A 15951-nucleotide genomic window follows, 5' to 3' on the forward strand; every position below is an offset into this window, starting at 1 on the left:
TATAACTTTTGTGATTTCATTTACTCAACGGTTACTTATCAAAGGTCAAGTGTGATTCTTGCGAGAGGTGGGCATCTATACCATGCATTACAGAAGGAACCAATCAAGACTACCTGACTGATGAGAAGAAAGAGTACAACTGCAAAAAATGTGCATAGTTCCCTTCTTTACCAAAAAAACAAAATACAACAAAAAACCCATTATATTTAAATGCCTCTTGTTCAAAACATAATGCAACCAAAATATTTTTATTTATATATCAGATTATAATAAATGTTTTTTATTTGAAAAAAATTATTCTCGGTATTTGTGTCCATGTGTACAATGCAAATTATAAAAGCAGCAAGGAGGAAGCAAATTGCGAGTGTTTTCGACCAAAACCCCCATCCCTCCTGATTCGCAACCATCCCTGGACCAGTGATAGGTACATGGGCAGCCAAGTAATTGGAAATAACCAAGGATGAAGCCAGTGAAAAAAATCAAAGGGGCCACTCTGGTATTACCTTGGGCTCATGGGCATGCTCCGAAACCCCAAACCTTGCCTCCCTTTTCACGCACCTCTCAATCATCAAATACATCAACTGTGCACGTTAGCAAGGAGGGAGGGAATTGTGAGTCTTTTCGACCACAAAACCCCATCCCTCCTGATTCACAACCCCTCGACCAGGCAGTACAATCAATTTGGCACATTAGCAAGGAGGAAGCAAACCGTGAGCGTTTTCGACCAAACCCCCATCCCTCCTGATTTGCAACCCTGGCAGGCGGTAGCAAGTCCTGAGCAGTAGCCAAGATGGTCACGTTTGCGTGGCGGAGACTGCACCTAGTTGCAAAAGGGGAAGGTTGCTATCTGTGTCGTCCTCTCTGTGCTAATGGTGGGGCCCGGCGCTGCAGTACGAGGCCCCGATCCTGCACTCGGATCTGAGGCGTGGACGCCAGGGCAGCCCAGCTGAGGTGAGCGCGGCGCCGCCCCAGGGGATCCTCTGGGGCCGTGCAGCGGCAGGGCCCGGTCCTCGGGCGCTCATCCAGCCCCGTGCAGAGGGCCTGCCTCAGCAGCGGGGCGGCGCGGCCAGGCCGGGGCCTCGGCTCCTCCTAGCAGGCGGGGAGCGAGCCGGGCTGAGGGTGAAGGGCCCTTGAGCCGGGGGAAACGCCGCTGGGCTGGGAGCGGGGCACCTGGGCTGGGCCTCATGGTGAGGAGGCGGAGCAGGAGCCGGGATTTGGGGCCGCCCGTCTGCCTGGGGGCGGGAGCGGCTGGCGGAGCAGCAGTTGCGGCAGCTTGGGCCGCAGGGAGGCGCCTGAGCGGCTGCCCCTGAACATGGCGGCGGCTGCTCCTCCCGCGGGCGGCGGGGGCTGCTGCCCGGCCGGGTCTGGCGGCGGCTCGGTGCCCGTGCTCTTCTGCTTCTCGGTCTTCGCCCGGCCCTCGACCGTGCCGCACGGCGCCGGCTACGAGCTGCTGATCCAGAAGTTCCTGAGCCTCTACGGGGACCAGCTCGACATGCACCGCAAGTTCGTGGTGCAGCTCTTCGCCGAGGAGTGGAGCCAGTACATCGACCTGCCCAAGGGCTTCCTGGTCAGCGAGCGCTGCAAGGTGCGCCTGGTGCCGCTGCAGATACAGGTGAGAGCGACCCCAGGGCCAGCTCCCGTCCCACAGCTTCCCGCCCTCCCTGTGCCTGCCTCGCTCGGAGTTATGGGCTCCCTGAAGCACATGGGGGTGACTCACACTCCTTCGCTCCTCTGAAGCGCACGCCTCCCACCCTGTCTGCATGAGTGCACTCCCGGCATCTCTCAGCCTGCAGGGGCCCTGCCTTGGTTTCCCCTCACCCCCCATTCCTTTAAACTAAGACTTTCCCAGCGCGCTTCAGGTCTCCTTAAGACACACCCCCCGGGGGTACTGAAGTGGTTTCCCTTATATACAGGCTTCACAGTTTTTGTTCAATGGCATCCAGCACCCTCATTGTAAAAACTGTTCCACAGCCCCCAGCCACCTCTCTCTCAGGCACACACCCCTTTTCACACCCACTGCCTGCTTCCCTCTAAAGTCCACACAGGCTGTTGAAACCCCCTCCTGTAGCTACCCCTCTCTTGTGTAACCTGTTCTAAAATTTCTGTTGGAAAACGAATGTTGAAGGAATATAACCCCAATTTCTCTTAACATGCGCATGTAGAATTCTATGTTTACAGTTGTGACCAGAGTTTAGAGAGAGGATTTATTAGTTCTTATCACTTTTATTATTTCCCAAATAGTTAAATGGTAAATACAGTTATCCTCAAGAAATCTCAGAGCTTCCACATGTTGCAATAAATGTCTTCGTTTTAAATATGACGCAATATAGAAGACAGATTATAAAAAGGATTGCATAGCAGTGTCTGTGAGTGCCATGTTTTCTGACTAGCGTTGTAATTGCAATGTCTGAGGGAAACTTCAGTGCAGAGTAAAGAACGGACCAGGCAAAATCTAAATCTGTGAGGAAGCAATACAGCAAACCTACATTTCATATTATATGGATACATTTATCTTATTAAGCCCGTAACCTAATGCACTTCACAGAAACACATGTATCTTACAGCCACGCTTGAATCTTGGTTTTATATTTAATGAATCAGACCATATTTTCCCCAAAGGTGGTACAGTACATAAAACAGTAAACATTTGTCATTTGAAATAGACAACCTGTGCTTTCTTTTTCTTTTTCTTTTTCTTTTTCTTTTTCTTTTTCTTTTTCTTTTTCTTTTTCTTTTCTTTCAACTTAATTTGTGCTAAGGTGGAGTTGAGGTTGGGGTCAGGGTTCAACATTGAAAACAAAGATTAATCTTTAATTACAAATTTTATTGTGCCAGAGCTTTGTACCATGCATTATATGTCCCCAGTTTTATATTCAGTCCTGCTTCTGATAAATTATAGGATAGTAACTCACTGGTTTCATAGCAGACTGCTAGACAGATATAGTACGTGTTTTTCATAGTAAGATATCTTCATGCATACCAGAGATTTATGCCAGTCGTGCTGTAATGACTGCATTCAGAACAAAATTGCATCATTTTTCTCTTTTTCCAGTGTAGGGAGTTTTAAAAGTCAACCATTTTTCAGTAATGAAAATTGAATTTTATATGGAGAGGAATGTTCACGTTTTAGCTGCAGTCAATTAATTTTTCTCTGTCAGGCAGAAATTCTGGATGAGTTGGAAATGCAATGTAAAAAATGAATAATTTTTATTATTTGGAATATGGCTATTCTTTGTATCACCAGAAAATACTTATTGGGATGTTATTCATAAATTAGCCTTAATAGAGTCCTGTGCCCTAGCAGGTTATCAGGTCAGACTCCCTCTTTCTCAGTGGCTCTCAAACTTTCCAGATTTCTGTACCTCTGTCAGGAGTCTGATTTGTCTTGTGTACCCCCAAGTTTCACCTCACTTAAAGACTACTTGCTTACAAAGTCATACATAAAAATACAAATAGTGTCACAATACACTATTACTGAAAAATGGCGTACTTATTTTTACCATATAATTATAAAATAAGTGAATTGGAATATAAATATTTTACTTAATTTCAGTGTATAGTATATAGAGCAGTATAAACAAGTTATTGTCTGTATGACATTTTAGTTTGTACTGACTTTGTTAATGCTTTTTTACGTAGCCTGCTGTAAAACTAGGCAATTATCTAGATGAGTTGATGTATCCCCAGGGGTACATGCACCCCTGGTTGACAACCACTGCTTTACGACTAAATACTGTTCCCTACGCCCAGAATGTTATGTATTTTTTGTTATTTCCTTTGCTCATGTGTCAAAGACCCCTCTTAGTATCTGTTCCTTTGTCTAATTATGTTTACCAAGTCTCCCAAGGAAGTGATGGAAACCTCATCATTTGGTATAGTCAGAACTAGGCAAGAAAACATACTATGTGGAACAAACATTAACAGAAGGAATGTCTAGAGGTCTGAATTATTTTCCATCCTCAAATTTACTGTGTGTTGGGGATAGAAAAAGACTTCAGTCATCTAGCCATTGTTAATTTCAAGTGACATTATACTGCTGAGTTGGAAACATGAAAAGATGAGGTCCCCTCCATTAAAATGACCAGTGAGGTCTTTCTGAGTTGAGTTAAAGACAAAATAGGCAGCTAAATTGTGACAAGAAAACTACAGGATTTTAAGATTAGTTTAAATAATTTAAAGTGTCATTAATGACACAGATAAGACTCCTTCCACCGCAAGCACAGGCATCACTTCTGCAAAGACTTCTGCTGGTTGTTCCCTATCTTGAATCCATTGACTTCAGTGGGATCCCCCACACTCACTTCTTAGCAGGGCCAGGGCATATCTTTTATCTTGAACTTGACATCCCTGCACATATCTCTTTGAAGAACTGGGCCATAATTTTTATCTTGACCTTGAAAAGTCAGTATTGTGATATCTGGTAATACATTCTTGTTAAACCTCATATACATATTACTCCATTTTAGTCTAATACAGACTTGCCAAACGCTGTCATAGTGTGGATCACATTTTAGTACAGCAGCAGTCTCGTGGGCAGCCTGCCCTCTCATTGGTGATGCCATTACATCTCTGAGGTTTTTCATGTAATTGTTTAGATGAAAAGGTAAAATTAGAGCAGTCTTTAATGTATCTTAGCTGTTTCTGAATGTAATTTAGCAGCTGGTAATGAGGTGGAAAGATCACCATGTGACCAGCCAGTTCTCCTTGAACCAGCAGCCAGTGTTCCCAGATCTCAGGTTGGGAACCTCTGGTCTAATACAGTCATAATTGCATGTTTCGGATTAACTGGGAAATGTTAGTCAAAGAAAAAAGTCCTTCATCTGCATGAGTGTGATAGGGAGGGCGGTTGCACTAGATACCTAATTTTTTTTAATAAAATGATTTAAAAAAACCCAATAACAACAAATTGCTGACCCCTTAACTTGTATAGTTTTATCATACGCATAGCCTAATCATCAGCCATTCAGATATCTCCTTCCATAAACTCATTGTAATTGTGATAGATATTTAGACATCGGGAAAGGAAGAGAAATTTGATTACTGTACCAGTTAATGCTCAGAAAGGGACAGCACTGCCTGGTTTCTTCTACTGAAATATTCAATTCCTTCCTCCATCCCTCCGAAGTTCAGAAGGGTTGTAACCTCGCTCTGTATTAATTTTGTCTCTGTATGGTCTTTTCTGAAAGCTACTTTACACACTACAGATTAGGATATGTCTATCAGGGAAACTTGCATTTACTTACACTGGTATACATACACTGATGTAAATTCCTAATGTAGACATGCTGCATTGTTGCAATACGGGGTGTCAGCCAGTCAAATTCTTAATTGTCTACCAGTAGTTATACACAAGGCTGCAAGTCTCACAGAAGTCATGGATTCTGTGACTTTCCATGACTTCTGTAGTGGCTGGTGCTGGCTCAGGGGCTGCCCGACTCAGGCAGCCCCTGGGCCAGCAGTAGCAGTTTGGGTGTGTGGGGTCAGGGCTAGAGGCAGAGGGTTGGGAGTGTGAGAGGATGTTTACCTCGGGGTGGGGTGCTCCCACTGTCATGGCCCTGCAGCTCCTAGGTGGCAGAGGGGTTGAGGGGGGGGAGGTCAATGCTGCCTGCACCTGCAGGCCCCACCCCCACAACTCCTATTAGCTGTGCTTTCTGGCCAATGGGAGCTGCGGCAGCTGGCGCTTGTGCCTCTCCGCCACTAGGAGCTGCAGGGACGTGGAGCTGGGTTGCTCTGCCAGCCCTGCCTGCTCTGCCAGCCTTCCCCTCTCCAGCTTCAATTTTATCTTTTAATTCCCTGTCTGTAAAATGGAGCTACTACTTTCCTATTTCACAGGGAAGTTGTCAAGATAAATTCAATAATGTTTCTGTGTGGTGAGTATAATAGAAAAGCCTGTGAGGAAATTAATAATGCTGTATTCAGTGAAGAATTTGCATGGTGTGCAGTAAACAAAGCTTGGGACCACACATTGTATGAAGAGGATAAAATGAAATACTGAACAACTGCCTCATTCCCTGAGCACTGTCCATTATATGCACTGATGGATGTGGGGGTCCTGGAAGGTGAAATAGTGTGACTATACAGTTAAAGACTCCATCATACTGTCTATGCACAAGCAACCTTCATTCTGCATTTCCTAGCTTTTGGATGTTTGACTTTCCAGTTTTATAAATGGTAATAACAGAAACAAAGTATTTATAACAGAACATTGTCATGAGTAATGTCTTCTGCTGGCAAAATGTTTTGGTTTTTGTCTTAACATTTATGTGGAAACCATTATTTTGTAACATTATTCTCTTTCATAACCAAATCAAGTACTCTATATGTCACAGTGCTTTACAGTATCTCAAAAATAGACTTAAAAACTCATTATTATAGTGACCTATGCGAAATTAGCATATCACCTTAGTGCAGCCCTTAGTGTCCATTACACTACTGGTGCTATTAAAAGCCTCAGAGGACAAAGAGTAAATTGACGTGTAAAACAAGCTATCATCTTGCTCCTAGAGGTGATCCTTCCAACTCTGGATTCCAATGCAATGTGGCCAAACTTACACTGCTGCTAATCATGAAATACATGTTCAGTTGTTTGAAGGCTCCAGCCACCATACTGTCAAGTTTTATCAGCACTAAAATACGCTCTTTTAAAAGCTGAACTGTAAGGGAAAAAATGCCAAACAAATAAACCAATGAACCTTTTTAATTCTTGATTCCATCTCCCTCTCCTGATCCCCTTTAGGAATATCAGGCCCTTGCTGCTGTCTTGGTGGAGGTGGTCCCCAGCAAGATCTTGAAAAGACCTTATGTCACATGACACTGTAACCTGATGCAGCTCTCTCTGCCCATCTGGAATAGCCACCTCTAGAGCCCTGCCTAGAATAGGATTTAAAATGGTTAGATTACCAAATTACACACACCTTTAAATCCTAGTCTAGACAAGACCTAAGTATTAGGGAGTAGTTGGTTTTTCAGATTGATTCAAGCTTTGGCCTCCGAGGGTATGTCTCCACTGCAATAAAACAGCCCTGACTGGCCTGGGTCAGCTGTCTTGGGCCAACCGTGGGCATTTTATTGCAGCTTAGACATACCATAAGACTGCTGTTTGTACAAAATGTTATGGTCACTGTGGACTGCACTAAGACGGCACATTAATTTCACAAAGGTCACCATATATTCCATTTCAAAATCAACTTTGGGGAATCCTTATACATTTAGAATATTACCATTAAGAATCAGTATATCTACCCCTTTTATGGAGGAAACTGGGGAGGGGGAAGGTATGATGAGTGTGGCCTCTGAGGTACTGCCCCAGTAACATCACCATTCCTCTTACAAACATCTGGCCAAGATTCTCCAGCAAAGAGAAGGAATTGAGGACCAAACAGCCTTGATATTTCATATTTGAAAGATGAAATAGAAAAATATTTAGAAAAAGCTTGAAGCCATTTTAGAATCATAAAGAAGCAGAAAGGATGCATACAAGTTTTGTAAAGGTGAACACCAAAGCAAACCCAAAAGTAAACTATCTGAAAGGTGAAAGGACCACACAAACAGGAGACATTGACTATACTGTGGAACCAAAGAAAATGAGTTCATACAAAGTATATAGAAAGAGAATTTTATTTTAAACTTTCAGTTATACCGCTTTTAAGTTTTACTTTGTAACATTAGTAGGTAAAACAGTTTTGTGAGAAGTTTGTTTAAGTAATGTCCCTTTAGTTGTGGCTGCAGAATTGGATGTATTTTTGTCAAAAGGTTAAATCCTGTGACTGGCAGTTATATTTTAAAGTATACAAGTCTCGTTGTGTATTTAAACTGTCCTGAGTGCATCTCTCACTTGATAAAACTGTGGATTCCTGTTGGTTACTGCAACACTGCTGCATGTCTGGGTAAATATTTAATTGATTGCCACATGTTAGTTTTAAAAACAAATGAACAAAATAAAATAAAATTCTTAAAGGTCCTTTTTCCCCCCTAATTTTCTTGTTCTTCAGTATGCATTCAACCCATATGCTGATAGTTTTAAAAAAACTATTTTTCATTCCAGAAATCTCCTATTTTTTTTTTTTACTAATCATTTAAAAATTTAATTGAATTAAAACGGTGATGTTAAATCTATATTTTTGTTTTCAGATAACTACATTGGGCAACCTGACACCTTCAAGCACTGTATTCTTCTGTTGTGATATGCAAGAAAGATTCAGACCTGCTATCAAATATTTTGGTGATATCATCAGTGTAGGACAACGTTTGGTAGGTTTACTGATTTTCCCCCTCCCCCTGCACTGACTACAAAAATATTTGCAAATTATCATCAATGCACAGATACTACCAGTGACTGGTGTCTTATACAGTCCAGATTTAAATATTGTACGTTCACTCCTCTCATGCTTAAATAACTGTTTTATTCTTGTGGATTTTTTTTTCCTTGCAGCTCCAGGGTGCACGGATTTTAGGAATTCCAGTCATTGTGACAGAACAGTATCCCAAAGGCCTTGGAAGCACCGTGCAAGAAATTGATTTAACAGGAGTTAAACTTGTGCTTCCAAAAACAAAATTTTCTATGGTATTGCCAGAAGTAGAAGCTGCATTAGCAGATATTCCTGGAGTCCGCAGTGTTGTCTTGTTTGGAGTAGAAGTATGTACTTGTTTGTTATAGTACTGTATTATTACTATAGTATGGTTGAAAACGTGTTTATATATTGATGCCTTTGCGCAAATCAGTGTTATAGTCCAGATACCACTTAAAGGTTAAGTTGTGATCATTTCAGTTGTTCAGAGCGGATAATCTCATAAGATACTTAGATATAAATCGAGTTTACAAGGCCAGATCCTGCAATTATGCAGTTTGCATTCAGAACTCCCATTGAATTAATTATTAATTTAATGTTTGGGAAAATTATAGGATTGATCCCTAATTTAATCTTGTACTATAGTTCCAGGTAATCCTGTAAATACTTTTATAATGCTGGTATTTTTCTGACAGACTCACGTGTGCATCCAGCAAACAGCGTTGGAATTGGTTGGCAGAGGTCTGGAAGTTCACATTGTAGCAGATGCCACCTCATCAAGAAGTATGATGGACAGAATGTTTGCCCTTGAGGTAACATGCATAATTTAGGCAGACTTTCTTCTACATCTTGGTTCTATGTTTGGTTCTCTTATTGTTACAAACCACTGAGAAAGTCACAAGCATTACAGCAAGTGACTAACTCAGTGAGAGGTGTTAGTCATGTAGTCGTCCACAGAATAGGTCACCATGCAACAGGAGGGCCAGGATTTTTTAAAAAACGTAAACATTTTGGTGACGTGTCTATATGCAGAGCACAGGGTTGGGGACATCAGGTCAGAATTTGGGAGCTTATCATGAAATGTTGAATATTCTAAAAAACTACTGACTTTTCGTGGCCCCTTGGGTGACCTCGTAAGACAGAATTCTCTATGAAACTGTATAAAAATACTATACAACTTTTTATAGTTCAGAATGGTATTTTGCTCGGCATGCTACTGCCGTTAAACACTTCAAAGTATAAAGGGGCTCCAGTTCTGAAGTGCCTTCTAATGTGCAAAAAAAAAATAAAAAAGGCAGAAAATTCAGTAAAACTCCTACTTGCCTCTAAGGAGCTAAAAAGATTTAAAGTCCAGATTTTTAAAAAGTTTCATCATCACAATTAGAAAAATTCTGGTAGTCCAACTGAATATGTTACAAATGTTGCAGAAGTGACAGTACATAAAGCTAGAAAATTTTAAAAGTGCAGCTACATTTCATACACAACTTCATGGTGCTTTTATTGAAAACAATGTACTCTAACTAGCTTGCAAGCTTCACTGTTGTGTTAAAAATCCAGGATGGAAAAGAGAACTGTATCTGCACTGAACATGGGAATTTTTGCTCTGGATTTTAGCAGAATAGTTGAAAATTAAACTCTTAAAACGAACAATAATTCCATAACTTTGTGCCAGTCACCTAGAAGGTGTGCAACTCCTTTTTTTATTCTATGTCTCCTAGAACCTCAGAGCTTAAGTAAAGTCAGCAGTATTGAGCATTTGATAAAAATGCAGTATCTTTTTGATTAAGTGCGAGCTTAATGAAATCTGCCACATAATGCATATGATGCACAAGGACTACTATCAGAAAAATAAGTCACAGACTCATCTGGAAACTAATGCAGTATTACTATTACTTAATATGTACGGCAACAGAAAAAACCAAAATTTTGGTGGTTTTGCTCTTTCTGTACATTTGCTTAGAACAAACAGCACATATCTTTCATGCGCGCCTGCACACACAAATTACAGTTCTGTGTATTGTGATAGATTTTGAATCGCCCTGGACAAGTCCTGGATTTTGTTCAGTCAGAATAGATCCATTATAATTATAAAAAAGTAGATAGCTGCACTCACTCAAAGCTCCTAGAAGGGCACTTCAGACAAATTAATTGGTTCTAGATAACTTTTCTTTATTTGAGGAGTTTGGGGTAAATGTCAGTGGTTCTCAAAATGTAGTTCAGAGAGCACTTCCTGGCTCTTTGTGGAGAGCCTACAGGTTACATGTTACTGGCTCCACTTCCAGCCACCTCTACAAGCTTCTAGTTTCCTTTGTGCAACAAAGAGCCTATATTAGGGCTGCTGCTTAATATTATAGGGGAGAGGAATTGAATGCTGTCTTCAGGGACCATGGCTGGGGAAATGGGGACCAGGAAACAGGAAGGCATATACAGGAATGTTGTATGATCAAGGGACTGATTGTCTTAAGATGTGTTCCATGATTTCAGAACATTTGATAACCTCTGGTTTAGGCTAAATACACCATAAGAAGAAATATTTAAAGCCTTCAATTTTTTTCCCTTTCACTGGATTTACAGGTTAAATTTACCTATCCCATGGGGTGGTGTAGATTTAATTCATTAATATGTGTTACTTCAGATATGCTCGCAAGTCTTTGAGATCCTCTAGTAGAGGGTACTGTAGAACTACAAGCTATTATGTAGACACTTTAACACAATTTGATTCTAAATTATTGGTGTACAGTGCATTTAAAATTTTCAAATTAGACCCATATACACGTCAGAATGATTGTACTCTGTATAATGAGACACATTCTGGCACGAAACAGGAATAGGTCTTCACTCTGTCCAATGTTAGTGTCAGCCTTTTTTTCTGCTGCCCTCAGCCCTGTCTGCATTCCTCTACTCTGTGCAGATTACTCCTTCCACATGATGGGGTGACTGCCCTGTAATGTTTAGATTCTGACCAAGGAGAATCCTGCATGAAACGTGAGTGTAGTCAAAGCTGAAGAAGACAACTTTCATCCTGTGGTCTCCTCTTTTGTTGTTACTTTTTAGATATATACAAATCTATGTAGCCCCATTTAGAATTCAGTCCTGCATGTTGAGATTTTTTTTTTTGCCATCATGAAGAAAGCTCTAAAAGACATTTGTTTTACAATAAGTTAGATTTTTGTTATGCTTGAACAAGTATAAGTAATCAGTTAAGCAGCAAATTTTTTGAATGCTAACTCAAGCTATCTTGAGGCTCCTGTTAGTTTCCTCAGTTGCTGACATAAGTGGTAGTGTGAACAAGCCCTAAGGCTATGTCTACACTATAGCTTATGTCAGCAAAACTTATGTTATTCAGGGGTGTGAATAAACCACCACCTGAGTGACATAAATTACACCAACATAAGCGATGGTGTGGACAGCGCTATGTCAGTGGGAGAGCCTGTGGAAATGGTTTTATCATGCCAGTGGGAGAACTCTCTCCTGTCGGCATACAGTGTCTTCACCGGACACGCTGCAGCAGCAAAGCTGCAGCGCTGTACATGTAGATGTGCCCAAGTCTTTTCCTAAGACATTTAATAGCCCATTCTGTGGAAAAACAGTTTTGCCTCTTGGGCTGAAGAGGTTAATGGTTTCCTAAAGCAGATCTGCAAAGCTAATGCAAAGCTAGGTCATTTACACTTTTACTAGCCATTACAGAGAAGAGGCATATACCTTTGCGTATGCTACTTTCAGAACCATTTAAGCCCACAAGATAGTGACCGTTATGTCTCACCTCTTCACAGGGTGAATTTTACCCTCAGCGTTTTCTTCTCTTAAATGTATTTCTTTAACAGCCCACTCTCTGTTGCTATTCTGTTTTAATGACACATGCATTACTGACATGAACACACATTTCAGAAGTATAGCTGAAATCTGTTTCTGGTAGTGCTTTATCATTTGCATTTTTTGAATAAGAATTTTTGTTTTTGCTTTTAAGTGTGAGTGAGTCTCTTGTTTTTCCCTAACCAGTTTTCATTCCATTCCAGCTCCGATTTGTAACTCTCCCCTAATAGTTAGTGCTCTGATAATCATTTTGGGAATTCTAACGGGAGCCTCAAGTCCACATGTTTGGCACTTAAATTCGGCTATTTCATTTGCTGCTTGTATCTGTTTAAGTATATGACCCAGGGAAAATGTATCTGTTGTTGTTAGATAATGAACATTTCCACCGAGAAATACTCTATGAAACGTTACCGGCAATATATTTTAAAATCTTTAACTGAAAATATGTGTGACCTTTATGTGGATTAGTTATTCACTACAGTGCTGGAGAATGCACTTCTTTTTTGCAATTTAAGATTAAAACCTACAGCCATGCTCTCATGCAGAAAGTGTTAACTTGAAGGAAACAATCTGCATTTGTTCGTTGTTTTACAAACTACATGCTTACTGTATAAGGTAAGACACTTAGCTAAAAATAGTGATTTTCCCCTGTACAAAGATTACGACAATAATGTGGGGGATATGAATATAGGGATGCGTATCCCACAACTGCCTAAACTAGCTACCAAGGGGTAAAGATCCCAACCCCTCATAACAGGTTAGGGTACTTTTTTCCTCCACTGCTCACAATAGAGACCAAGCCTGGAAAGTCCACTTCCTTTGCATTTCCTCTCCTACCCACTGTCCCCTCCATGGGGATAGTGGGCATGGGAGGTAGACAGGACCCAGAATAGGGATCTACAATATCAGTGAGGCAGGGATCTGATGTAGTCACCAAACAGCTGAATAACTCTTTGCTGTGGAGCTTTGGCCTAGCAGAGGGAGCCAGCCTCTCTCCAGGATACATTAGAATATCCTGCTGTTACAGACAGCAATTGTAGCCTTCCAGGGTTTGCATGCACTGCAAGATGTTTGGAGCTAGACAGAACATTACTGAATTTAATTGTATTTGTATGAAATAACTTAAAATATAGATGGTTTCTTTTAATCCTAACAATTTTAACTTTTATCTTGAGAACATTTTATAGTCTTTCAGAAGAGTTCTCTTTGTGTAAATGTCCCGTTACAGGCTAAGTATAATCTTTGCATTGTTAATAAAAATTATTGCTGTCTGACTAATATGAGTGAATTACAGTCAACAGCTAAGGCTTGTAAAAGAGTCTTCCTCTCTTACTTTCACAAGACTGCTGGTTCCAGGGCACTGTATAATCTCATGAACAGGGTATTGGATGGTATCTAACAACCTCTGAAAAAGGAAATTCAGCGTCAGTAGCAGCTAACTTATTTTCTTTATAATAATGCGTCTTACCTACATAGCATCTTTTATCTGAGGATATCTAATTTTTAAACACTGGATGAGATAAGCTTTTCAAAACTGCTGTGTTGTGGGAGGAGTATAATCCTCACTTTATGTATGGAAAAACATTCACGTAGAGGGAAGTGACCTGCTTAAATTCACATAGAAGATCTGAACTGGAGAAAGAAACCCTTCTGAGTACCATGCCTTTTCTTTAATCCAAGACTGTCCTTCCCCTTAATATTCCATAACAAAATGGAATTGACTTTTTCCTCCCCGCACCGCTCTTAATTCTCACTGCCTCCTGGTTTTATCCTTCCCATCCGTAAATACTGGGAGCAAAACAGCACAGGTTTTGTTGTTTGTTTAGTGAATATTTTAAAAGTGTTCTCCATTTGGTATACTGTATGTGCTTATCCACACTTGCAAGGGTCTCACCTTTTCCTGTCTCTGTTCTTTTCTCTTTTAGCGTCTTGCTCGCACTGGAATAATAGTTACCACTAGTGAGGCCATCTTGCTGCAGCTGGTAGCTGATAAAGACCATCCAAAATTCAAAGAAATTCAAAACATCATTAAGGCAAGTGCTCCAGAGTCAGGGCTCCTTTCCAAAGTATAAAGAGGGCTTTTTGAAAGAGCAGCACATTGTCATCTTTAAGGAAGAACTAAAGTTGTAAGCAGACATGCGTGCACACTCTCACACTAACTTCAGTAGAACTATAAAACTAAAAGTTGGCGTATTTGTGCTTGCCTTAGCAAAATTTGTCTGGGTGCCAGTGTGTTCTGTTTAATCACAGCTGTCAAAGACCTTGAGTACCATCAGATGCTTTTATTGTCAGATGCTCTATTATTTATTTTAAAAAAAAACTTAACAGAGGTGCCTGTTAGTCTGTACTATATCCACTGATTGTTACACTTCTCCAAAAAGTGCACATTTCTGTGAAATCTCTTGATTGTTCACTTTGTAAAAGTGTACTGTGATATTTTGCTTCACTTTTGTATTGATTGAGGTAAATGTGATGTGATAATATGCTTTAACTTTGTGCATAAATTAAACTATTTTAATAGAGAATTTCAGTAGTATAAAATAGATGGACTACATGTTTACATTGTTTGTTTGTCTTTTAGAATAAAAGCTAAATGCTTGTCTTATTCAGTAGACAAACCAAGTAGCTCAAGCAACAATCTAGGCTTAATTATTTTGTGTAGCTGAAGTGGACTATGTTGATTCTTGATTATTCCAGACTTTTGACTCCCTAATCCTGTTTTAATGTTCTGTACTTCAACTACAAGTTCCAGATGGAAGCAATCATTGGGTCACTGCTCCTTTCAAAATTATAAAGAAATCTGTCAATTTGTTAATGAGATGATCTAAAAGATTGGTTTACAGTAATTCACAGCTAGTGGGAGACTACCAGCATTTAAAATTGAAAAAAAAATCTTAAACTCTTTCAGTTTCGATTACTGAAGGCTAATTATTTCTAGAAATGTCCTCAGATTTTTTTAATCCTTTTATGACTAGATTTAATAAACTCCATCTGGTTTCTGCATTAAGCCAAGCAAGCCCTGAAAAAACTTTTCAAGTGTGTTGCAAACTTCTGCAGCACTGATGTTGGAATTTGATTGGAATCTAGCCTAAAAGCGTAATTTAAAAAGGAACATCTGTAATTTGTTGCTATATATTTTGTAGCTGGAACTAAACTTTAACACGATTGTTCTTCTTGAAGGCACTGTCTTCATGTTCAAATGGGTTAAAATTTGTTATATAATGTTTACAACAAGAATGTAACTTTAGAACCTTTGGTTTTTTGTTGGTTTTTTGTTTTTTTTTTAGGAGATGAAAAAATTATTGAACACTGATCTTTTAGGTATAAAATACTGATCTTTTAGGAATAAAAATTACAGTAAATGTATTGTTTGAAATGATTTATTTTCCCCACAAGATGGCTCTAAAAGAATTGTATAACCTTTATATGTTTAAAGCAAATAAAATGTTAACATTTACTGTCTCTCCTACTCTTGTGGTATTTGTGGAATGGAGAATCCTAAAAGCTATTATTTACCATAGCTCTTACTCTAGCTTTTGCTGCCTGTGAAATTCCCATAGATGTCATGGAAATTTGGTGCCAAGATTAAGGGCAGAGTATGGCCCAATTTGCTTATGTTTTTGAGAGAACTTATTTTGTGCTCTAAAATTTGAAGAATGATCACCACGCTTGTGGCTCGGGGCAGGAAAGGAAGAGTTTAAGAAGCCATTGTCCCACATCACTGACCTATTTTTACCCTTTTTTGAGGGGGAGGCGGGGGAAGAGGCTGCTATGTTAATCATGCTGTCTAGCAGAGTAAAGTCCACTTATATAAATCAACAACTGTGCGCAAAAGTGCTATAAATATCTC

At 40.1% G+C, this 15951-nt stretch overlaps 1 protein-coding gene across 1 annotated transcript; it reads left to right on the forward strand.

Annotated features, from left to right (window-relative positions):
* Window positions 1-1252: 1252 nt before the first annotated feature.
* ISOC1 (isochorismatase domain containing 1) lies at window positions 1253-15522 on the forward strand. Its single transcript, XM_077817408.1, has 5 exons — window positions 1253-1612; window positions 8131-8250; window positions 8432-8635; window positions 8984-9100; window positions 14027-15522. Exons 1-5 carry the CDS (start codon window positions 1313-1315, stop codon window positions 14171-14173), a joined length of 888 nt encoding a protein of 295 aa, XP_077673534.1. The 5' UTR covers window positions 1253-1312; the 3' UTR covers window positions 14174-15522.
* The last annotated feature ends 429 nt before the right edge of the window (window positions 15523-15951 follow it).

This window comes from Eretmochelys imbricata, chromosome 5 (genome assembly GCF_965152235.1).
Source record: "Eretmochelys imbricata isolate rEreImb1 chromosome 5, rEreImb1.hap1, whole genome shotgun sequence".
Lineage (NCBI taxonomy): Eukaryota > Metazoa > Chordata > Testudines > Cheloniidae > Eretmochelys > Eretmochelys imbricata.